Source organism: Panulirus ornatus, chromosome 1 (genome assembly GCF_036320965.1).
Source record: "Panulirus ornatus isolate Po-2019 chromosome 1, ASM3632096v1, whole genome shotgun sequence".
NCBI classification, from domain to species: Eukaryota; Metazoa; Arthropoda; class Malacostraca; order Decapoda; family Palinuridae; genus Panulirus; species Panulirus ornatus.
The window spans coordinates 23,575,432-23,601,266 of NC_092224.1; the positions used below are offsets into that span (position 1 = coordinate 23,575,432).

The 25,835-nt window shown below is 39.1% G+C and overlaps 1 protein-coding gene across 4 annotated transcripts in view; it reads right to left on the reverse strand.

Annotated features, from left to right (window-relative positions):
• The window catches only part of Ire1 (serine/threonine-protein kinase/endoribonuclease Ire1), a 119,913-nt gene that overhangs the window by 4,310 nt on the left and 89,768 nt on the right, over positions 1–25,835 (reverse strand). Inside the window, exons 16-19 of one of the 4 annotated variants that reach the window (XM_071688891.1) lie at positions 16,871–17,021; positions 15,076–15,267; positions 9,789–9,974; positions 4,766–4,810 (exon numbers count right to left, since the gene is read on the reverse strand). In XM_071688891.1, the coding sequence (XP_071544992.1) occupies positions 4,766–4,810; positions 9,789–9,974; positions 15,076–15,267; positions 16,871–17,021 (574 nt within the window). Of the gene's footprint in view, positions 1–4,765; positions 4,811–6,654; positions 6,886–9,788; positions 9,975–15,075; positions 15,268–16,870; positions 17,022–25,835 lie in introns of those variants that run through there. The other 3 variants (XM_071689169.1, XM_071689076.1, XM_071688978.1) reach the window with 3 other exon arrangements.

The following is a 25,835-nucleotide window of genomic DNA, read 5'->3' on the forward strand; positions in this document are numbered from 1 at the left end:
CCAACCCACCCCCATACACATGTGTATACATACGTCCACACACGCAAATATACATACCTACACAGCTTTCCATGGTTTACCCCAGACGCTTCACATGCCCTGATTCAATCCACTGACAGCATGTCAACCCCGGTATACCACATCGATCCAATTCACTCTATTCCTTGCCCTCCTTTCACCCTCCTGCATGTTCAGGCCCCGATCACACAAAATCTTTTTCACTCCATCTTTCCACCTCCAATTTGGTCTCCCACTTCTCCTCGTTCCCTCCACCTCCGACACATATATCCTCTTGGTCAATCTTTCCTTACTCATTCTCTCCATGTGCCCAAACCATTTCAAAACACCCTCTTCTGCTCTCTCAACCACGCTCTTTTTATTTCCACACATCTCTCTTACCCTTACGTTACTTACTCGATCAAACCACCTCACACCACACATTGTCCTCAAAATATATAATATAATATATATGTGGGAGGCAAGTTGTTAGAAGCAGTGAAAAGTTTTTATAGAGGATGTAAGGCATGTGTATGAGTAGGAACAGAGGAAAGTGATTGGTTCTCCGTGAATGTTGGTTTGCGGCTGGGGTGTGTGATGTCTCTATGGTTGTTTGATTTGTTTATGAATGGGGTTGTTAGGAAGATGAATGCAAGAGTTTTGGAGAGAGGGGCAAGTATGAAGTCTGTTGTGGATGAGAGAGCTTGGGAAGTGGGTCAGTTGTTGTTCGCTGATGATACAGCACTGGTGGCTGATTTGGGTGAGAAACTGCAGAAGTTGGTGACTGAGTTTGGTAAAGTGTGTGAAAGAAGAAAGCTGAGAGCAAATGTGAATAAGAGCAAGGTTATTAGGAACAGTAGGGTTGAGGGACAAGTTAATTAGGAGGTAAGTTTGAATGGAGAAAAACTGGAGGAAGTGAAGTGTTTTAGATATCTGGGAGTGAATTTGGCAGCGGATGGAACCATGGAAGCAGAAGTGAGTCACAGGGTGGGGGTTGGGGGTGACAGTTCTGGGAGCATTGAAAAATGTGTGGAAGGTGAGAACATTATCTCTGAAAGCAAAAATGGGTATGTTTGAAGGAATAAAGGTTCCAACAATGCTACATAGTTGCAAGGCATGGTCTACAGATAGAGTTGTGCGGAGGAGGGTGGATGTGTTGGAAATGAGATGTTTGGGGACATGTGAAGTGAGGTGGTTTGATCGAATAAGTAATGAAAGGGTAAGAGAGATGTGTGGTGATAAAAAGAGTGTGGTTGAAAGAGCAGAAGAGGGTGTTTTGAAATGGTTTGGTGACATGGAAAGAATGAGTGAGGAAAGATTGACAAAGAGGATAAATGCGTCAGAGGTGGAGGGAATGAGAAGTGGGTTACCAAATTGGAGTGAAAAAGATTTTGAGAGATCGGGGCCTGAACATGCAGGAGGATGAAAGGCATGCAAGGAATAGAGTGAATTGGAATGATGTGGTCTACTGGGGTCAACGTGCTGTCAATGGATTGAACCGGGGCATGTGAAGCGGTTGGGGTAAACCACACATCTCTCTTACCCTAAGATCACTTACTCAATCAAACTACCTCACACCACATATTGTCCTCAAACATTTCATTTCCATCACATCCACCCTCCTCCTTACAACCCTATCTATGCCCATGCCTCACAACCATATAACATTGTTGGAACTACTATTCCTTCAACCATACCCTTTTTTTCATAAATTCCCCATTTCCCCGCATCAACAAGGTAGCGTTAAGAACAAAGGACTGAGCCTTATAGGGAATATCCTCACTTGGCCCCCTTCTCTGTTCCTTCTTTTGGTAAAGTAAAAACAGGAGGGGAGGATTTCCAGTCCCTCGCTTCGTCCCCTATTAGTTGCCTTCTATGATACACAGGGAATACGTGGGAAGTATTCTTTCTCCCCTATCCTTAGGGATAATATATATGTAAGAACAGACGTCTGGGGTAAACCATGGAAAGTTGTGTGGGGCCTGGATGTGGAAAGGGAGCTGTGGTTTCGGGCATTATTGCGTGACAGCTGGAGACTGAGTGTGAACGAATGGGGCCTTTGTTGTCTTTTTCTAGTGCTACCTCGCACAAATGAGGGGGGAGGGGGATGGTATTCCATGTGTGGCGAGGTGGTGATGGGAATGAATAGGGGCAGACAGTGTGAATTGTGTGCATGGGTATATATGTATGTGTCTGTGTGTGTATATATATGTGTACACTGAGATGTATAGGTATGTATATTTGCGTGTGTGGGCATGTGTGTGTGTACACTGTGTATGGGGGTGGGTTTGGCCATTTCTTTCGTCTGTTTCCTTGTGCTACCTCGCAAACGCGGGAGACAGCGACAAAGCAAAATAAATAAATAAATAAAAGAACAGACGAAATTCAGTTCCAACTGACAAATCTGAAAAATTTTAATCTTTTAACTCAATACCATTAACATCTCTAAAAATGTTTTCTTTTAATGATAAATACTGTGGGTCAACATATTTTGAGGTATTTGTAAACTAGTCATGTAAAACTTAATCATGGCACTGCAATATACAATTCAATTTGTATCCCACTCACAAGAAAAATATGTTCATTGGTGAGCAATATTACCCCATTATTCACCGCACCGTAAGTAAGGGTTTCAATATATTTGGAGGAAAAACTACATGTACTCATGGGAGTTCAGATAATGCAAGGAGTGATGTTGAGTGCACTTTCCTATCCCTCTCAGCATCTTTTAGTATGTTTTCATTCAGTAAAGTCAAAATTACAATGTGAGCATGGAATTACATATATGGGTGGTAATCTATGCTGCTCAGGTACAGTACAGTCAATTCATAAGGGTGAGACTGAGAGAGTGTTTGGTAAGGAATGTAACCTCCCTTACAACATAAGTTTAAGTGGCTTGATTTACAAATGATTTGACTTACAACAAAATTTCTGGAACAAAACCCCACTGTCAGTTGAGGCCCTAGTGTAGTCTGTACCTGGATATTCATACTGTTTACTGACTTTTCATGATTCAGAAAATTCTCTAACCCAACTCCAGTGTGGTCCTGAGGTTGCTGAATTATAGAGGTTCAACCTGTACACAGATGAAATGATAGTTTGCCGTAATTTTTCATGATACACACATGAAGATCATGTATTATTGGGTGTGGCATGTCACTGTCCTTGATACACTTTTACAGTAACTAAGTTCTACTACTTTTAACTATATCTCTGACACCTGTTCCAACTGAAACTCCCTCAAACGGGTGGCCATGGTAACAGATTCTCCATAACTAAAGAACTCTAGTGCCACTTTTTAGCCTTTAGTGCCTGACCCTTAACAGGCCACTGGCAGAGGGCAAGTCTAGCACAGTGTTTGCAAAGACTCTTATCTAATGTTCCTTATGGCAACTTCTGTCTTATGCTCCTAACTACTGCTTCTACCTAATGTTTCTACCTAATAATCCTGCCTAAATGTTCCTACCTACTACTTCTATTTACTGCTCCTACCATTTTGCCCAAAGGCAAGGCTAGTGCATAGTGATCACTGCATGAAAATCTAGAGTTACAAAGAATGAGCTGCATGATTCAAGTGTTGTTGTTAAGTATTACATATGAAAAGGAGAGACTGTATGTTGTGGACAGGGTGCCATTAGTCCAAATGTCAGTGAGGCAGAAAAAAGACAGATAACTGGGTCAGAGGAGCATAACTTGACAACAACTTAAGTCACTAACTCTCCTGATATCCAGGCAGATAGCACTGGTAATATATCTCCCTGGTCATTGGCTGCCTACCAACTACTACCTACAAGAGTACATGCTGTTTCCTGTGGGGTGGGATGGCACCAGGAATGGATGAAGGCAAGCAAGTATGAATATGTATATGTGTAAAAATGCATATGTATGTGTATGTATATGTTGATATGTAAATGTACGTGTATGTGCATGTATGGATATATGTGGATGGGTCTTCCTTAATTTGTTTCATGGCGCTATCTCCCTGACGCAGGAAACAGCAATCGAGTATAATAACAATATCATATACATGTACATACATGCATGTAAACATGAAACACTTACTGTTCCAACAACAAATGTATCAAAATTAGTGATAGGGATGATTTTTGCAATATCCTTTGAATCACTTTTCCAAGAAATTAATTACTGGTGATAAAATTGCAGTTCTCTATAAGTGCAAAGTTTAGTGTTAAGTGAAGATATTGTTTTTATGGGTAAAGATAAGAAATACCACTGAAAATTTCCCAAATATCTACTTGACACTACATTGCTCTGAAAATACTATAGTGATGAATAATATGTATAAAAGGAATACAGCAGTAGCATTGATTCAATAAAAAGTGAGGAGAAAAAGAAATTATGATTAACTTTGGGATAAGTATACAATATTACCATACAATATATAACAAAGTTTGGTAAAAATATTTTGTGGGTAATTTTCTGGCTATTTCCAGGACAATTTCTCAAAACTAGGAAAACAATTATGTCCAACATAACCCTCACCAACATCATACCGACTGGAACTGGGTTGTATGCAAAGAATTAGGTTAATGTCACGTAGGAAGCACACAAACAATACACTTAAGCTCCTCATTTTCAACAAATCTATGAAGCATGAATCACTCTTATCACCATGAAAAATGACCAAAGAAAAATAATGAAAAACTGCCATATGTCCTTTCTGTACCACAAAATACATAAACACTAAACCACAGCAACCAAACAAAGATAAGCACATGAAACATAAAATACTTTAAAAATAACTTACATTACCGATTGGCTCTGGGGCTTGATCACATTCAATCTCATCCTCCTAAATATATACATAAAAACAAATATCAAAATTTGTCATGCAATATTCAGAGAGTTCAAACCTTCACTACTAAAAATTCAACTAACAAAGTACATGGTCTGCATGGAGAATGTATAATCATACCACAAAACTATGAGTGAATTAAATGTTAGCATATTAAGCAAATGTACTGTATGTGAGGATTTAGAAGTGCTTGCAATTTCATGCTTCAATATGCTAGCATATCTATGGCCCTATGATAAAAAGGGCATGAAAATATTACATATGAAGTGAAAGGGACATTACTTGAATAAGAAAAAAAATGATATTATACATATCTATATTAATAAATGATAAACCACACCCAAATTTTGATGCTAAATTACTATAAACAATCTTTCCTAAATTACACTTCATGCCTAAGCATAATTTGGTATCAAATGAATAAATAATAATACTAAGTATAACTGTAAAGAACATAGATGGTAGCTGGTTCTCAGAAAGATGAATAAACCCTTTCTGCACATGAAATGGCTCACAGATTTTCCCATACCATGCAGGTACCTTGCTTTTATTGTTTTAAACTTGGCAATAAACAATCTACCCATTTAAGAGAAAACAAACCAGCCATAATTTGCTAACCACACTGACCAAATTTCATGCTCTTTCACTCAAATTTTACAATTCACTTATGGTTCATGACAAAAATATCCATAGAATTTTACTGAATTGTTAGATCATACAAACTGTGTTGTGAACAGTATACAACAATGACAGTGGTTTTGAAACAGCACATGGAATGTCTACAGATTTACTCTGTAAATGTCTGCATGCCTCCTCCACCCCAATCTCAGACCAGCCAAAAAACAAGTTGATTTTAGTTTGTTAAATCTCTGTTTCATAATTTTGTAGGTATATTTCATATTCATGGTATTGAACGAATGTAATATGAGCTTCTACTGGCTATTAGAAATGCTGGTTTGCTTTTGCGGATGAAATGTAAACAATGGTGCAATACCACTTCTCCCCCACTTTCACCTGAGCAAAGTTTGCATGTAAGCAATATCATATTCTATCTACATCTGTTCTTTCACTGTTTCTCAGTTACAGTGTATTTTACAATTTCTTAAGGTTATCTTGTCAATATTCAAACCCGTATTTACTGTTTCCCCAAATGCAATGGGGGAGGAGGTAGGAGGAACCCATGGCTGCACAGAATGGGTTAATCACATTCTGCTAATGCAACAAGAAATAATCCAATTAAACTATGATAAAACAACTCTTCCATTAAAAAAAGAATGTTAAGATAAATCTGAAACAGTATGGCAAAAAAAGATTCCTATGCAGCTTCAAAATATTATATATTCTAAACACAAGGGATTACACCATACATGAGTTCTAAAAAGCTAATACAGCAAGACATTGATATGCCCACACACACAGAAGGGTACATGAAAGACAAATGTAAAAGAGATAGCAAAGTAGCAATATAATTGGCTCTCTTAATAGTTTAAAGTTTCAAGAAATAAAAGAGGATGGCTCCAAGTATTACATTTCACCCACTCTACAACTTCACAATTCATTCCTCTTGCATTCCCTGCCATATCAAATATCTCACAGACCCCTACGTTACTTTCTTCATTCCATCAAGTCATTGTGCATGGAAATATATAATATAAAAAATGCTGTGGTGGAGAGATTTTGAGCTGGATGCCTTTAAAAATCGGAGACTCAAAATTCATTATGCAAAAAATTGGTGTCTTTGTACTAAAACTGGGACACAACTACCCTTGGAGTGGAAAAATTGGCAGAGATTATAGATGGAAATCCTACAGCAAAGAGGAGAAATAGCTCTGGACAATTGGGTTTCAGAAAGATGATGATCTCAGGAAGAAGTATACAGATGGTGTTCTATGGAGGGAAGGTTATATGTAAGACTGCTGATGCTGAAGAAATGAAGAGACAATGAACCAGGTCTAGGAGATGTGTCCGAATAAGTGGGGTGAGTCCTCGTAGCCTGATGGTGGTGAAGTGGTCCCTGGTAACCATTCAGCCCTACTTGACCGGTGATGCTGTTCCAATTTGGTGTTGAAAAACTGTGTGACCATGAATTTTTGGTTATAATAATTACAAAAAACATGAGAAAACAGCATGGAGATGTAAAAGTTACAATTTATCAACAGCATGAGACTGTGAATTTACTGCCCATAAGGCACATACAGATGTGGCAAAGAGATAAAAGACAGCAACCTAAGGGGCTAGGGAAGGGGAACATAATAAGTACAGCAGTGCTGACTCACTGCACTGCCAATGATATCCCTCCCAATATCCAAGCAGTAGTACCTCCCTGGTCAGTGGTTGTCTAACACTTACAACTAATATTTGTTCTGAATCGTCAAAACTTCTTCAGATAAAAACTACCGTGAAAATTATGAGGATTCTGTCCTCCATTTATTTTTCTCATTACATACTGCTTGAAAGGTCCATCAGCTGCCAGTAATTCTAAAAGTTTCAGGATGTCTTTCAATATACAGCCTCCTCTCCTTCATCTTCCCTTTCTCTTCTTGTCATTGTGCAACCACAGAGAAAAGCTAACTTTAAATTAATTTCCTTTGTAAATTTAACCTCAGTAATGCCAGGAGAATCTGCTGCAGTTGCCATATGCAACTCCATACAAAAATTCTGACACTCATCACATGTACTTTTGCATAGCACTCCCTCTATCTTCATTCTTTATGCTAGTAATTTAAGAAATCTACTTTCTGGTCTAATTCAATATTCATTTTTTTGCTTTTTGGCTGTTTTCTTCATTTTAGAATTACTTATTTATATTTTGCTTTGTCGCTGTCACCCACATTTGTGAGGTAGCGCAAGGAAACAGACGAAAGAAATGGCCCAACCCACCCCCATACACATGTATGTACATACACGTCCACACACGCAAATATACATACATACACATCTCAATGTACACATATATACACACACACAGACATATACATATATACACATGTACATAATTCATACTGTCTGCCTTTATTTATTACCATCGCCACACATGGAATAACATCCCCCTCTCCCCTCATGTGTGCGAGGTAGCGCTAGAAAAAGAGAACAAAGGCCCTATTCGTTCACACTCAGTCTCTAGCTGTCATGTAATAATGCCCGAAACCACAGCTCCCTTTCCACATCCAGGCCCCACACAACTTTCCATGGTTTACCCCAGACGCTTCACATGCCCTGATTCAATCCACTGACAGCACATCGACCCCGGTATACCACATCGATCCAATTCACTCTATTCCTTGCCCGCCTTTCACCCTCCTGCATGTTCAGGCCCCGATCACTCAAAATCTTTTTCACTCCATCTTTCCACCTCCACTTTGGTCTCCCACTTCTCCTCGTTCCCTCCACCTCCGACACATATATCCTCTTAGTCAATCTTTCCTCACTCATTCTCTCCATGTGACCAAACCATTTCAATACACCCTCTTCTGCTCTCTCAACCACGCTCTTTCTATTTCCACATATCTCTCTTACCCTTACATTACTTACTCGATCAAACCACCTCACACCACATATTGTCCTCAAACATCTCATTTCCAGCACATCCACCCTCCTGTGCACAACTCTATCCATAGCCCATGCCTCGCAACCATACAACATTGTTGGAACCACTATTCCTTCAAACATACCCATTTTTGCTTTCCGAGATAATGTTCTCGACTTCCAAACATTCTTCAAGGCTCCCAGGATTTTCGCCCCCTCCCCCACCCTATGATTCACTTCCGCTTCCATGGTTCCATCCGCTGCCAGATCCACTCCCAGATATCAAAAACACTTTACTTCCTCCAGTTTTTCTCCATTCAAACTTACCTCCCAGTTGACTTGACCCTCAACCCTACTGTACCTAATAACCTTGCTCTTATTCACATCTAAATTCACATTATAGAATTGTCTTATCTAATAGATATTCTTTAGTGTTTTTCATGTACAAGTTACACTTTCTTGTCTCACTCTTGATACAACCCATCTCCGCAAAATTACAAACATTGATTGAACATATCACAAAACCCCTCATGCCCTAGTTGCAATGTCCGTATATAAGATTTTGAGCACTTACTCCTAAATTGTCCTGCACTCACTTCACACAGAAATGCATGCATCAGGACACTCTTTGATATCTATCCCCCCCCCCAAAAAAGACACATCTGTCTTCCTGAGCGATGCATGATCTCCAGTGAAGGGGCTCCTTGGGTAGGAACATAAGGCAAGGTATTTTTCATGGGATGAAAGTTCTCTCCTTGCTTTACAATCATCTAGCTACTACATTCAATTATAAATACAACCTTTACAGGTTTTCCCTAAGTTGTGATTAAACAATCACATTCTTTTTGTTCCTTAATTCCACATACTATACTACTTCCCCAATTTCTATCACTTCAAAGTAGAATTCTTATATTTTCTTCATTCTCATCCCTGTTCAAACTCAGTGCAGTCCTCATACAGTCCAATAATATAATTATCAACAATCTAAATGTGTCCTCTTCCCATCTTTCTACCTCCTGCAAAGATGGCTAACTCCTGAACTTCATCTAAAGTGACTGAATATTTTAGGGTCTCACAGAAAGTTCAATAATTGCTCACCTGCATGCACTGATAATGGTTAGCAACACCTTCAGAGTGAATATAATATTCTCTATTACCTTTATATGCTATACCCTTTGTTCTACTTTAACACTGTCCCTTCACTCTTGTTCTTTAGCTCTAGCTGATACTGGTATAGCTGTCTTTGTACTCTTTTAATTTGCACCAGCATTTATCCTTTGTGTCTGATTTTTAACCCAATACAATCACTTGCAAACAAAGATGGAAATGAAATCTTATAGAGATGTATGTGATCAAGGTCTTCAACTATGTAAACAATGAAGAAAAGAGTTAATCTTAACAACTACACTTTGCAGGGGCATTTTACATCAAATCATGAAAAAGAACTAACCTGAGTAAAGTTGTAGTGATCATCATAGTACTTGTTGAAAATTGGCTCACTCTTGACACATTGCATTGCAAACCATGTATGATGCAGTAGCTTCGGAAATCGTTCAGTCCAGTAAGCAACGTACTCATCTGGAATACGGCCAAATACAAGTCGAGCCTCCTCCTTTAGCTCACGGTAATGATTCCTCTGTAATATGAGAGATATGTTGGAAATTATTACTTATTACAGTTAATGAATCTGTTCTATCAGTATGGTAAAATGGTGTGGAAAATGACTATCAAAAATCACATGATTATCTGTTTGGTCAAAAAATATGGCACGTGTCACAGAAAAGAGTTAACAGCCAGTTAAATGAAAGATGGTGTTGGATTTATTCCGAAATGCAGTAGCTGTCTGAAAAGGAGTTTATTCTTTTATTCATCTAAAATTGCCCGAGGATCCCCTTTCTAAAACAGTCCTGGTGTTACTCCAGGAACCCTTTTCCAGGAGCTCCTGCAACTCCAAGGCTATACTACCTCCAGTAGTAGTTAAACAATGGACTCTTCAGGAATTATTTCTGGACAAGAATGTACTACCTTTCACCAACAGATAATGATACAGCTTCACTGAAGGTCACTTTTCACTCAAGGCAAAACCACAAGCAGGTGGAGTCCACTAACACCAAAACTTTCCTCCAAATTAACTTGTCCCTCAACCCTACTGACCCTAATAACCTTGCTCTTATTCACATTTACTCTCAGCTTTCTTCTTTCACACACTTTACCAAACTCAGTCACCAACTTCTGCAGTTTCTCACCTGAATCAGCCACCAGCGATGTGTCATCAGCGAACAACAACTGCCTCACTTCCTAAGCCCTCTCATCCACAACAGACTGCATAGTTGCCCCTCTCTCCAAAACTCCTGCATTCACCTCCCTAACAACCCCATCCATAAACAACTTAAACAACCATGGAGACATCACGCACTGCTGCTGCAAACTGACTTTCACTGGGAACCAATTTCTTTCCTCTCTTCCTACTCATACACAAGCCTTACATCCTTGATAAAAACTTTTCACTGCTTCTAGCAACTCACCTCCCACTCCATATACTCTTAATACCTTCCACAGAGCATCTCTATCAACTCTATCATATGCCTTCTCCAGATCCATAAATGCTACATACAAATCCATTTGCTTTTCTAAGTATTTCTCTCATACATTCTTCATAGCAAATACCTGATCCACACATCCTCTACCACTTCTGAAAGCACACTGCTCTTCCCCAATCTGATGCTCTGTACATGCTTTCACCCTCTCAATCTATACCCTCCCATATAATTTCCCAAGAATACTCAACAAACTTATGCCTCTGTAATTTGAACACTCACCTTTATCCCCTCTGCCTTTGCACAATGGCACTATGCATGCATTTCGCCAATCCTCAAGCACTTCACTATGATTCATACCTACAATGAATATCTTTACCAACCAATCAACAATACAGTCACCCTCTTTTTTGATAAAGTCCACTGCAATACCATCCATACCCGCCACTTTGATGGCTTCATCTTCCACAAAGCTTTCACTACCTCTTCTCTGTTCACCACACCATTTTCCCTGACCCTCTCACTTCGCACACCACCTCAACCAAAACAACCTAAATCTACCATTCTATCATCAAACACATTCAACAAACCTTCAAAATATTTATTCCATCTCCTCACTTCATCAGTACTTACAATTACCTCTCGATTCGCCCCCTTCACCGATGTTCCCATTTGTTCTCTTGTCTTATGCACTTTATTTACCTCCTTCCAAAACATCTTTTTATTCTCCCTAAAATTTCATGATACTCTCTTACCCTAACTTTCATTTCCCTCTTTTTCACCTCTTGCACCTTTCTCTTGACCTGCCACTTTCTATTATACATTTCCCAGTCATTTGCACTACTTCCCTACAAAAATCGTCCAAACGCCTCTCTCTTCTCTTTCACTAACAACCTTACTTCTTCATCCCACCACTCACTACCCTTTCTAATCTACCAATCTCCCACCTTTCTCATGCATCTTTTGCACAAGCTATCACAGTATCTCACGCATCTTTTGCGCAAGTTATCACAGCTTCCCTAAATACATCCCATTCCTCTCCCACTCCCCCTCACATCATTTACTCTCACCTTTTGCCATTCTATGATCAATCTCTCCTGGTATTTCCTCACACAAGTCTCCTTTCCAAGCTCACTTACTCTCACCACTATGTTCTCCCCAACATTCTCTCTTCTCTGAAAACCTCTACAAATCTTCACCTTCGCTTCTACAAGACAGTGATCAGACATCCCTCCAGCTGCCCCCTCAGAACATCTACATCCAAAATCTCTCTTTTACATGCTTATCAATTAACACATAATCCAATAAATCCCCTTTGACCATCTCTCCTACTCACATATGTATACTTACGTATATCTCTTTCTAAACCACGTATTCCCAATCACCAGTCCTTTTTCAGCAAACAAATCCACAAGCTCTTCACCATTTCCATTTACAACACTGAACACCCTATGCACACCAGTTATATCCTAAACCGCTAAATTACTCACCTTCGCATTCAAATCACCCATCACTATAACCCGGTCTCGTGCATCAAAGCTGCTAACACACTCACTCAGCTGCTCCCAAAACACTTGCCTCTCATGATCTTTCTTCTCATGACCAGGTGCATAGGCACTTCCTAATCACTAACTTGATATTTCTACATCTTTCTTGCTGTGATGCTTTCTGATATAAAATGTTACTCCTTGTGCTTTCTAAATGCTACCATGCATATATCATTTTGTATCTTTCTCTTCACCTTTCTAGGTTGTAGAGTTAAAGCTTAATCAAACTCACATGGTAGTTTATATGCTTCAGACCATTAATTTTACTTGTGAAATATTTCTGTATTCCTTCCAACTTGTTTCTTTCCATCTGTCTAACTGGAGACCATACAACACAACAGTATTCTAACCTCTTATAATCATGCTGAATACCTTCATCTGTAGCTTTCTGACTCTTGCTGTGAAAGTTTTCATTACCATACCACTCATTCTTTGGCTCAAAAAATATTACCTTCTCAATATGGTCTTTTATTTTCAAGTTTCTCCTTTATAATAACCCCTTGAGCTTTGACTTTTTTGGTCAAAGAACTCTGAAATATTTGTCATGCATGACCTCTTTTTCCTGAATCAAAGCTGCTACTCTCTTGGTAGTTTCTCCTTGACAAGTAAGCATTCATTTGAATTAATTAATCATCTTTTCCTGTATTTTACAGACCACACTTGCACAAAGATCGGTTCGTACCTTAGTGCAATCTCTCAATTTAAGAGCAGATGTGTTGAATGCATGGTGAATAACATAATGCAACTAGTTGAAGCTTGAGATTATACAAAGAAATAAAGGTAAAGTGAAAATTATCATAAAATTGCCAACGTTTTTCAGACTTTGGATCTTTGATAATAGTAGTGATCATTGCATATGGTACAAAACCATGAAATGCCTACTAATTCTGATTATCCTTATAAAGAATTAATTCACATAAAACATAAAAATGGAGAATCATTACACAGAGTATTTCAAGCAGAAATACTGCCTAATGTAGTATTAATTCCATACTTTCAGTCCCAACATGCAGCATGATCCGAGATATATAATTCAACTCCTTTTGGAACAAAAACCTAATTCAGGTACACCACCGAATTTCCGGCAATTGATGGTTCAGCACGTCATTTAGTCGAGACAAAATTATGTGAGGGAACTTGAAATTACTGCAGCCACCAGACTAGTTTAATGGGCGGCCCCAGACATCGTTGTGTGTAGGGCATGCTTATTTACATTCTTTACACTGCACTCGGTGGTGATACCGCAATTCTGTGAGATTTTTAGCTTATTTTGCTTAAATTCAACCCTAGCTATGGCTTCTAAGACATATGAGAGTGTCAGTCATAGTGTCAAATATCAACACCAATCCATATCGATCCAAGATAAAGTAGAACTGTTGAAAAAATGGACTGTGGTGTTTTGGTGCGTAAACTGTATGACATCTACAGTATTGGTTCATCATGATATAAAAAAGCAAAGGGAGAAAATATTGAAATTCTATACAGACCTCGATTCCAAGCAAATGACGATTAGAAAAACTATGAAAGATGGTAAAGAGTACTGAGTACGATCGAGTGATGATGAAATGGTCTCGACAGCATCGGAGTGATGGAGTGGCCTTGTCAGGTTGCATGATAATGAACCAGGCTAAATTGTTCCATAAAGAACTTGAATTACAACATGAGCATGACTACAGTGAAGGATGGCTTCAAAGATCAAGAAGCATCATGGAATTTCCACAAATAAAGTGTGCGGAGAAAAGTGGTCTGCAAAACATGGCGGAGCTGCCAAGTATGTGGATGAATTTGTGAAACTCGTAGCTGACGAGCACCTCAGTCCTGAGCAGGTGTTTAATGCAGATGAAAACGCGTTATTCTGGCGATGCACACCTAGGAAAACACTACCAACATAAGAAGAAGATGCCACAGGATTCAATCTAAGGACAGACTTACCATCTTAGGTTGCTCAAACATTTAATATTTGTTTAATTTAAATTTTCAGTAGTCCATGGTATACTTTAGACACATGGGAGATGTATAATTAGAGGGTTAGAGGTGTTTTGATGAATTATTATTACATGACCACAGTTGATGCAACAAAATGGTTAATCCGGCAAAGCTTTGGAACCAAGAGTACTGGAAAATCGGTGGTGTACCTATAATATGTAAAAAGCTGAGTTATGAGGATTCAAAGAACACCACTCTAACCCATGAATTAAACATGATACATAGTAACCAACTAAGTCTGCAGTAACAAATGAAAAGATATTTACATATAGAATTCTCATTTGAACAGAGGATAAGCAAGACTGTAACTTCCACACCAAATGCTTTTCCTTTTACAGAAGCTAATGACAAAATTGATCAAACTATAAAGTTTGATTTTATTAAAAGCATGTTTCATGACTGAAGAAACTATATATGATGACAGTGTCTGTTTGATACACATACACTAACTCCCTGCCCTACCTACATGTACACGCAGTTATTGTCAATGTAAACAAAAAGAAAAAATACAACTCTCTGTCTAGGGATGATTCTTAACACATGCTGCTCAATCAGTATTTGTCTGTTGCTGAGAGATAAATGATACACAAAATAATAGCAAAAGAAAATAAAAAAAATCAACAAAATTAAAGTCTATGAACAAATAATGAAAAATATCCTCTTTTACCTTATTCCTAAGGGCACGGAGCAAATCTCTTACAGAGCGTCCCTTGTAGTCTCGAAACCTGCGCAGGTCTTCAGCTATGGTAGGATGCATGTGTTGTCTCCAGTCTCCAAGTACAACATCCACACCACCACGCTCTAGGTTCATTACAATCATACTGTCTCCACCTTCTTTCTCTACACGGTCACTAACATCCTTTAAAAATGAATGAGTAAAATTAACTAATGGATACAAATAAATTTCTGTTGTGGTTTTAAAAATTTCTGATACATAGTAAAAATTTTGAAAATTGATACCAATGATAAAGCTGTTATTTTCTCTCTGAAGTTGAATGACATGTTATCTCCACTTAACAACTGATTCTAAGAAAGAAAAGCTAAATAATGAAGTCTTGCTCATAAATGACCAATCACTTCCTTATTTCTTAGAATTCAACCCAGAAAACCTTGCACAGCTGTGCTTACTGGCACAGTCTGATGTGATTAGTAAGGTCCAGCTTGTTTTAATCAGGTACAACAAAGTAAAAGGGTAGACCTACAAAAAGAAGCAGAAAAGGAAAGTAAGCAAGTGGCATCATTATGGAAGGTCATATCTATTTATCTTTTTATTTATTTTGCTTTGTCACTATCTCCCGTGTTAGCAAGATAGCGCAAGGAAACAGACGAAAGAAATGGCCCAACCCACCCACATACACATGTATATACATACATGTCCACACACACAAATATACATACCTATACATCTCAACGTATACATATATATACATACACAGACATATCCATATATACACATGTACATAATTCATACTGTCTGCCCTTATTCATTCCCATCGCCACCCTGCCACACATGAAATACCAACCCCCTACCCCCAAATGTGCGCGAGGTAGTGCTAGTAAAAGACAACAAAGGCCACATTCATTCACACTCAGTCTCTAGCTGTCGTGTAATAATGTACCGAAACCACAGCTCCCTTTCCACATCCAGGCCCCAAAGAACTTTCCATGGTTTACCCCAGATGCTTCACATGCCCTGGTTCAATCCATTAATAGCACGTGGACCCCGGGATACCACATCGTTCCAATTCACTCTATTCCTTGCACGCCTTTCACCCTCCTGCATGTTCAGGTCTCGATCACTCAAAATCTTTTTCACTCCATCTTTCCACCTCCAATTTGGTCTCCCACTTCTCCTTGTTCCCTTCACCTCCGACACATATATCCTCTTGGTCAATCTTTCCTCACTCATTCTCTCCATGTGACCAAACCATTTCAAAACACCCTCCTCTGCTCTCTCAACCACACTCTTTTTACCACCACACATCTCTCTTACCCTTTCATTACTTACTCAATCAAACCACCTCACACCTTATATTGTCCTCAAACATCTCATTTCCAGCATATCCACCCTCCTGAAAGGGAGGATGAATAATTGGGTTGACTGTGGGCCGATTGTTGCAGCCAGGATTCAAGCCTACATGCTTGGCCCTGGGCGGCCCATGAAAGCATCTTAGTCAGGAACACTAACCCCTGTACCACAAAAGTCTAACTGGAATGATCTACCCATTACAGTGGGTGAAAGCAAGACTATAGCTATGTTGAAGAAGAAACTTAAATATTTCAAGTCAAGTTCTCAACTTACTTTAATTGTCACTAAGTCACTTTGATAGTTTGTAGGTTTTTCTCTTTGAATTATCTGTATGCCCTCTAACTTTCACCACACTAATCTATGAGTTTCTTACATTATCACATCCTAAGCAAAGTGACAGAAAGGGCAATATACTCCTGGAGATTACTCTTACCTGAAAGAAGGTAAGCACCTTCTCAGGGCTCCAGTAAAAAGGATGTTTAAGAATAGCTGATGTGGGTGGGCGCTCAGAAGGTTTGCTACTCAACATCCTCTCAATCAGTGTCCTGCAGATTGCATCCTTCTCTTCATGTAAATCATTAAGTCTGAAATGGAAGTGCCATTCACGTAGGAGAAACTTTTAACTAATAAAGCATCATAAAATAAAAATATTCTGTTAATAAAAGCTGATATAGTTATATGAAAAATAGAAATCTAAAAGTTGATAATGGTTCCTACAGTGAACTTGCTGGGATTCTCTGTCCTAACTTTTACAGACTAACATGAGAACCACTGAGGAGATCATCCTAACACTATCCAACACCTCTGACAAGTGTGACCCAAAGGGCACCATGCTCCCAGCTTAGAAGGAAATTCTCTGCGGACACAATTTGCGTCGATAATTGTCTGTTGATGTTTACCCCTTATCTCTCAAGCAAGGAGGGTGCAAGGTGTAGCAGAGCGCCTTTAGCAAATCTTTGAGCTCTGACTCTCAGTGTCCGCTAGGCTGAGAGGTCTGGGCTTATCTTTATTACCAGTTATTCTGACCTTTCAAAGAACAAACCAACACTGTGGTAATGAAATACATTGCAAGTCTATGAAATTTGCATGGATAAAACAGATCACAGAAATCAATAATAATAACAGAGATTAATTCACAATAACTTAATTATGCTAAGATTCAAACCAAGTTATGGCAGAGTAAAACCTTAGAAAAGTTGTTTTTCTCAATTCTAAATATAACAATATGTAATCATAAGACAAAGGACATGTCTGAAAACACTTAGCATGGAATGACTGTCATTCAAATGAGCTCACAATCACAACATTTAAATAATGACTAATGGAATCCATGAAAGCCAGTGTAAAGATATAACTTAAGCAAAACCCACAGCATTTTGTTGTCTCACAGACAAATTATTTAACTTTTCTTTGTCAAAAAATGCCTTGAAATATTCTGTTCTAGTTTTTGCTTTGCCTTGTACAAATACTCATTTCTCTTTCTGTTCTGTCATTAACAAATCAGCGCGGTGATGCCAGGAACAGACAAAGAAATGGCCTCTTCCACTAACATCCATTTTCTAGCTATCATCTACATGCTTTGCATCCAGAGCTCCCTCTCCACAACCAAGCCCCAAAGACCTTTCTATGGCTTTCCCAAAGCACTTCATATGCCCTACCTTAGCCATGTGAGAGCACGTCTTCTTCTGTAAACTACATTGCTCCTAACTACCTATCTATATCTCTAACACCCAATCCGTCTGGGAACTCCCTCAAGGGGATTGCCAGGGTAGAAGAGCCTCCATAACTGTTGAACTCCAGTGCTGCTTCTTATCCTTTAGTGCCTTACCATCAACAGGTCATCAGGCAAGGGCAACTCTAGCACAGTGTTTTCAGAGGCTCTTACATAATGTTCCTTCCAAGTTCTTCTACCTCATGTTCCAACCTACTATTTCTACCTAATACTCCCAGCTAATTGCTACAATTCACTATATCCCTTCAATGCCTCACACCTTTGTGCATGTTGAGTCCCCTAAGAAATCAAAGCATCTTTCACTCCATCTTTTCACCTTCTCCTTGGTTTCCCCCTCTTCCTTGTTCCTTCCCTTTCCAACATGTATAGCCTCTTAGTCATCCTTTCCTCACTCATTGTCTACATGTGTCCAAACCATTTCAGCTAACCCTCTTTGACTCTCTCATACATACTCCTCTTACTACCACACCCTTCTCTTACAATATCATTTCTTATTTGATCAACCCTCCTTACACCACATGCTGTCCTCACACATTTCATTTCCAACACATTCACCCTATTCTTTACACTTACGTCAAAAGCTCATGCCTCACATCAATATTGCATAAACAGGACTTCTGTACCATCAAAAAAACACTTAAAGACCTCTGCCCCTCACCCACCCTATGGCTAAGTTCAGCTCCCAAGGCTCCATTTGCAGCCATATCCACTTGCCGGTATCTAAAACTACACTTCAAGTCTTTCCATTCAAATTCACTCTCCACACAACCTGTCTCTTTTAACTGCTAAACCTAATCACCTTACTTTTATTCAAATTTACTCTCAACTTTCTCCTTTCACACATTCTACCAAACTAAAACACCAGCTTCTGCAGTTTCTCACTTAAATTTGCCAACAGTGCCATATCATCAGCATAGACAACTGACTCACCTTACAGGCCCTCTTACCCCCAACAGACTGCATACCTACACCTTCCTCCAAAACCTTTGCATTCATCTCCCTCACCAATACATCTAACAAATTAAACAGCCAAAGAATAATCACACTCCCCTGCCACAGACCAACCTTCATCTGTAACTCTCACCCTCTGCACACCTTACTCTCTTGATAGAAGCTTTCCTTCCACACCATTCATCTCTATCAACGCTATCATGTGCTTTCTCTAGCTCCATAAATGCCACTCACTTATCCTTCTGTCTCCCCAAGTATTTCTCATACACATTCTTCATAGCAAACACCTGATCCACACAACCTCTGCCACTCCTGGAGCCACACAGTTCCTCCCCAGCTTTCCTTCCACACCATACATTTGTAGCACCCCTTCCACTGAACATCTCTATCAACCCTATCATGTGCTTTCTCTAGCTCTATAAATGCCACTCACTTATCCTTCTGTTTCCCCAAGTATTTCTCATACATGTTCTTCAAAGCAAACACCTGATCCACACAACCTCTACCACTCCTGGAGCCACACAGTTCCTCCCTAGTCTGTTGCACTGTGCATGCCACCACCCTCTTCATCACTTAATAACAATAATTCTATTTACTGTAAATACTCAATAATTATGGATAATTATGAGTGTCAACATGCAAAGTCAATATACATGCATCATCTATGATAATCTATAGATAATTGAGGCAAGTGATATATTATACAACAATGGCAAGAGGATGCTAGTAGCATCTATTGATAATTGGTGGAAACAAAAATCCTCTGGGAATTCAAATGAGGGGTGGAACCACTAAATCCACATATGAAGACCTGAATAACCTGTAGAAGAATCCACAGTTGAGGATCAGAGCAGGGAAAGAGTTCAAGGTGCACACTCAAAATTATATTTCACGGTTCTTTAATAAGGACAAATTGCACAAGGGCGTGTATTGCCACCATAGCTGTCCAGTTTGTTTAGGGATGGGATGATGAGGGAGATAAATGCAAAAGTCTTGGACAGAGAGGCAAGTTTGCAGTCTGTGGGGGAAGAGAATGCCTGGGAAGTGAATCACTTGTTGTTTGCTGAGGATACAGCCCTGGTGGCAGATCTGAGTATGAAACTGCAAAAGATGGTGACAGTTTGGAAGTATGTGTAAATGGGGGAAGTTGAGAGTAAATGTGAATAAAAGCAAGGTTATTAGGTTTAGCAGGGTTGATGGACAGCTTAGATGGGGTGCAAGTAAGAACGGAGAAAACTCGAAGTGAACATGGTAGTGAATGGAACCATGGAAGCGGAAGTGAGTCACTGGGTCGGGGAGGGGACCTAGGTTCTAGGAGTGCTGAAAAAATGTGTGGAAAGAGAGGGCAACAATGGGCATTTGAGGGTATAGTAGTCCCAGCAGTATCATATGGATGTGAGGTATAGGATATAGATAAGGCTGTGCAGGGGAGGGTGGATATGTTTAAAATAAAATGACTGAGGAGGTGATGTGAGAAATGAAAGGGTAAGAAAGATGTGTGGTAACAAAAAGAATGTGGTTGAGAAAACTGAAGGTGTGCTGAAATGGTTTGGACATATGGAGAGAATGAGTGAGGAAAGGTTGACAGAGAGGACATACATGTCAGAAGAGAAGGGAAGGAGAACAGACAGACCAAACTGAAGGTGAAAACATGGGGTGAAGAAGATTTAGAGCAACTGGGGCCTGAACATACAAGAGAGTGAAAGGCATGCACAGGATAGAGTGAATTGAAATGATGTACACTGGGGTCGAAGTGCTGTCAATGGACTGAACCAGGGCATTTGAAACATCCAGGGTAAATCATGGAATGGTACTGTGAGGCCTGGTTGTGGTTTCGGTGCATTACATTTGACAGCTAGAGAATGGCTGTGAGAAGATGTAGCCTTTCTTCATCTGTTCCTGGAGCTACCTCACTAATGTGGGAAACAGCAACAAAGTATGAAAAAACTGCATTCTTAACTGACATATGTAGAAACAAAAAATACGACAGCGCAATGATTTAGAAACACAAGTTCAGAAGTATAATGAGTTCTTTCTCTCTAATTGGGTTTGGTAAGCCATGACAGATATTTCAGACATCTGCTGGTTAGAAACCTCTTAATCCTATCTTACTTTTGAGACGTATGCTTATCACCCTTGTTAATCACTAATTAGATTGTTAACAGCATGGCTTGGAACAGGCCCACTCTCTGTCCAATTAACAACCCCCATCATCTCAGCCAAGACATAACTCATTATTCTTGTAATGGTGACCAATATCAAAGAAAGGTTTGGTGAAAAAGAAAGAAAAGACAGACAGAAAGGAAAACCAGGAAATACCCACAGGACACCATTCAAGAAAGACAGAATTTTTCATACTTAAGAACTTATATTTCTCTTTGGGGTCAGTCTGTCCCTTGAACCATGAAAAGGGAAGGTTAGAAAAATGAATATTTCAAAAAAGGCTAAGTATATCACTACAGGGGGTCCTTCTGCCCTGGCAACTTCAAGGCCAGAGCATAACAACCCTTTATTCCTAGAGCAGGGTACAATTGATGGATATGTTACAGTAACAAGCAAAGACCTCAATGATAAAAACCTCCAAGGCCATCAGTGGAGGTTACATTATTATTACTTCAGAATATACACAAAAAAGGTTCATGAAAATAAGTCACGTGGTCCTAGGCAGAAATGTTCCCAAAGCAGAGAGGCTCTAAGATGCCTATATATTAACATATTTTCCCCTTAGAATCTCCAATGAACATCATTCACCTGATTTTCACCAAACATAAAAAGCAGTTCTTTATGTGCTGTAACACATTACATTTATCTTTGCATCAGTGGTTGTCAAGAGGGATTTCTCATGATGAACCATAGAGGCACTTTAAGGAAAGAGAAAATATTCACTGATTGTAAGAAAAAATGAGCCCTAAGGCTCTCCTGAAGAATCACTAGCCCCAAAATTCAAAGCAAGGCTACTAAAGAACTCTGAAATATAAAACATTTGAACTTAACCTGAATCTTTCACAACAAAATAGAACAGGTTCCAGTCCAACTGCCAAGGCTCTGAAGCAATAAAGAAAACTATTGAGGTAACAATATATGCTTTTCACATCTCATGCTATTCAAGATCTGAAAACTTGCGTGCTTAAATTCCAAGGACCAGATCTTTGACATATGCTCCTGAATAAAATCTGATGGGTTCTATAAAACTTAAGACAAAAGTTAGAAAGGATAACAAGCTGAAAAGAATTCTAGGCCTCAAGTTTTTCAACTACTTTGGGCTATAAACCTCATATCCCCAAATCCTATTTCTTTTTTATGGGGTGGTTAGAGTGGAAGAAGAGGTGGGACAGAGGAAGGCATAATTTGAAATTGAAGAAAAGACTGAAGTGTGTACATGTGTAAGGTGTATGTTTTTGATGCATTCCCTTGATCTTCTAGAAGCATGTTGTTGGTGCCTTGTCTTTATACACCCAGCAGACATGGGGTGTATATGTATTCATATTGAATCTTTGGTTTTTTAAGGAGATTCATTTAGTGAAACTAAACATTGTTCATTGTATACATTAATGGATGACTGGAGCCTCCCTGAGCACTTACAGGTTTCAAGGGAACCAAGGTTGTTCCATGTTTGTACTCTTGTCAAGACCTTGGATGTGTCTATAGTTTGTATCATCAATGCCTTCAAGTCTCTGCCATGCTTTCCAGGCTGCCCCTCTTATGTATAAACCAACTGCTTAAATCAGAGATCATTCATGCAGATCTAAGGTGTTTTCAATGTGTTGTGTATTTTCAATCAATTAGTGGCCTAAATCCAATAAACGTCTATCTACTTATCTTTATCTATTCATTAATTTATACTATAGGCCATTCATCTACACTTTGTCAAGGATATTCTTATGTCTCTTTATATAATTGTATCGTTTATTCCTCACCCTCTAAAGGTGACAACTCTTTCCACTGCAATCACAGTTACTGAGGTTGCTCTTTTGCCTCTTTAGAAGCCATATTGATTAGAGTTATTGTGGTTATTGTTTTCCAAATATCCTCTTAACCTAAGGATCATTATTCTTTCAAAATGTTTCCCATGGACTTCCAAGAGGGATATGGGGCTGTAGTTCTTTGGGTATGTCTGGCATACCTCATTTCAGTATCAGTGTTACACTGGTTTCTTTGAACCTTTGCAGAAAGTATCCTGTGTCTAGCATTGCATTGTACATGTTGAGAAGGCGCTGAAGTCCTTTTCGAAGTAGCAAGCTGATTTGCCTCTATCTATTCTACTTTTTCCCAAGGTTTAGTTCTTGATTTTCTTTGTGGTTGTTCCAGTAAGTGAACTGCGATTGAAAGGTGGTTGTTCAGGGACAGTCAAGTTAAATCTATGGTTAACTGTGGAATGGTTCTTTCTCTGTTCCAAGTTGCCAGTCAGCTACTTCTTTTTTGTGATTTTGGTTGCAGTTTCTGTCGTTTCCCAATTAGCTGGGAACAGATCCCTTCCATCCAGGAGATAAATGGGGGAGAGAGATAACTGGTTAACTGTTCTAATTAAAGATCACGACATCTGCACAAATTATCCAACCTCTCATTCAAATGAAGCTCCTGTTACATGGAATCATTTTTCAGATGTTGCTGCAGAAGCCATGTTCATGAGGCCCTCTGTCCAAGACTAACAAAGTCCCTTGACTGGAAATCCAGTTATTCAGGCAAATGAGGAATCAAACAACTTACAGCTGACTTGCAAGGATGTTTGCTGCTTCTACCAAAAGGCCATATTTCATGACCTGTAGAGAGGATGCCCATTCCACCGAATTAGCCATCCAAACCATTATGTAGAAGAAAATATCAGACTCAAAGGATCCTGGAAGAAATCCTCATGTGCCAGATCCAGGAAAACAACAGTTCATAGAAAATAGTCCCCTGAAGATTCTGAAAAAGGGAATGGAGATGCCTATTCACTCAAAATGTCATCATCTAGCCAGCAGTCTTGTTATGATCCTAAACTGATCTGCACTGCTGATTCTCCTCCAGAAAGTTCCCTAATCAACATTGATTCCTCTCCCGGGAACCAACTGCTGAGGCACATCAGTAGTCCAACTATTCATTCCCTATAGGAAAGAAACAACCAGGCTGGGCAAATCAGCTAATCCAAGCCAAGTAAAAACCTGAATGGAGCAAGGAAGACTTCTGGACAAAGACAAGAACTACTTGGTATCAGTACCAGTATATCAGGCTAGTAAGGTAGGACTGGTCACTTCTGCGATTTTGAATATCTAAAAAATCTGAGGAGAACTCCTTTTTTAGGATATCTTTCTAGTAAGAAATGGTAATATCATGTACAAGCCAAGTTAATTCCTATGAGAACCAAAACTGTTTCTCACAACAGGATAAATCATATGCCTGTAAGCATCCTTAACTCTTAACTCCTTAATGTCTCACCAAGTATTTCTTTCCAACCCATAAGTTTCACATCTTTGTTTATCTAAAAATTATATCTGACTTTACAATTTAAAAGGAATTCATATAACAATAACTTGTCAACTACTTTCTCTCTAATAATATGTGAAGGTTTTGCAGATGTCTCAGCACAGCATGCTAATAAGTGTGTGGGTTTCCAAAACATGTTTTATCATTTATTTTTCCAACACTGAAAAACTGGTTACAAATTTTCATGACATTCTATAAAACATAATACATCTTTTCTTGCTATAATCAATGTGATTCATCGATAATTTTACATAATACCAAAATCATTAAAGCTTGCAAATTTAGCAGCTTCACCAATCAAATGCAGTGCTGTCAAGGTCAGGAAGATGCTGGCAAAACTTGCTCCAGTTCAGTGAAAAACTTTCTCCTGCATCACCTTTGTCAATCTTAAATGCTAAAAGAGTCAGTGTCTATAAATATTTCTCCACATGACCTAAAGACAGATCACTATCATCAAATAATTCAGAATCATCTGCCTAGCCCAATAAATCTGGCTAAATGCCACTCAAATTCCATCCTAAAAAATCAAAATCTGTTCTCATTGACATGTTTGGAGGATGAATGACTGATGGGAAATTATCGTGCACTCCCAACTTAGCTACTGCATAGACTTGGCACTGTGAAACTCAACATTTATCTATCTATCTATCCATCTAAATCTCTGATGCCTGTTACCTTCGGGAACTCCCTCAAGAGGGTGGCCACTGCAAAAGTCACCATAACTGGTGAATTCCAGTGCCACTTCTTTGCCGCTTCACCCATAACATGCCACTAGCAGAGGGAAACTTCAGTGCAGCATTTTCAGAGGCTTCAAACTAATGTTCCTACCAACTATTTCTACCTAATGTGTCTACTAAAGTTCCTTCTTAATGTTCTAATCTACTACTTCTACCTAATGTTACCAGCTAATGTTTCAACTTACTACTACCTAATGTTTCTATCTAATGCCCCTATCTAATGTTCTTACTACTTCTGTCTATTGCTCCAGCCATTTTGCCAAAAGGCAGGGCTAGCACACAGTACTGAATGCATAAAAATCTTGAGTTACAAAGAATGAGTTGTGTGAATAAATGTTATTAAGTGCTATGTATGACAAAGAGAGACTGTAAGTTTGTAGACAGAATGCCAGCAGCCCACATGTCGGAGAAGCAGAAAGAAAAGATAGCTACCTAGGTCAAAGGAGTGCTACTTGACAACCACTAAAGTGCTGCAATATCAATGTGTATACATCCATCTTGTGGTATTGCTCAGC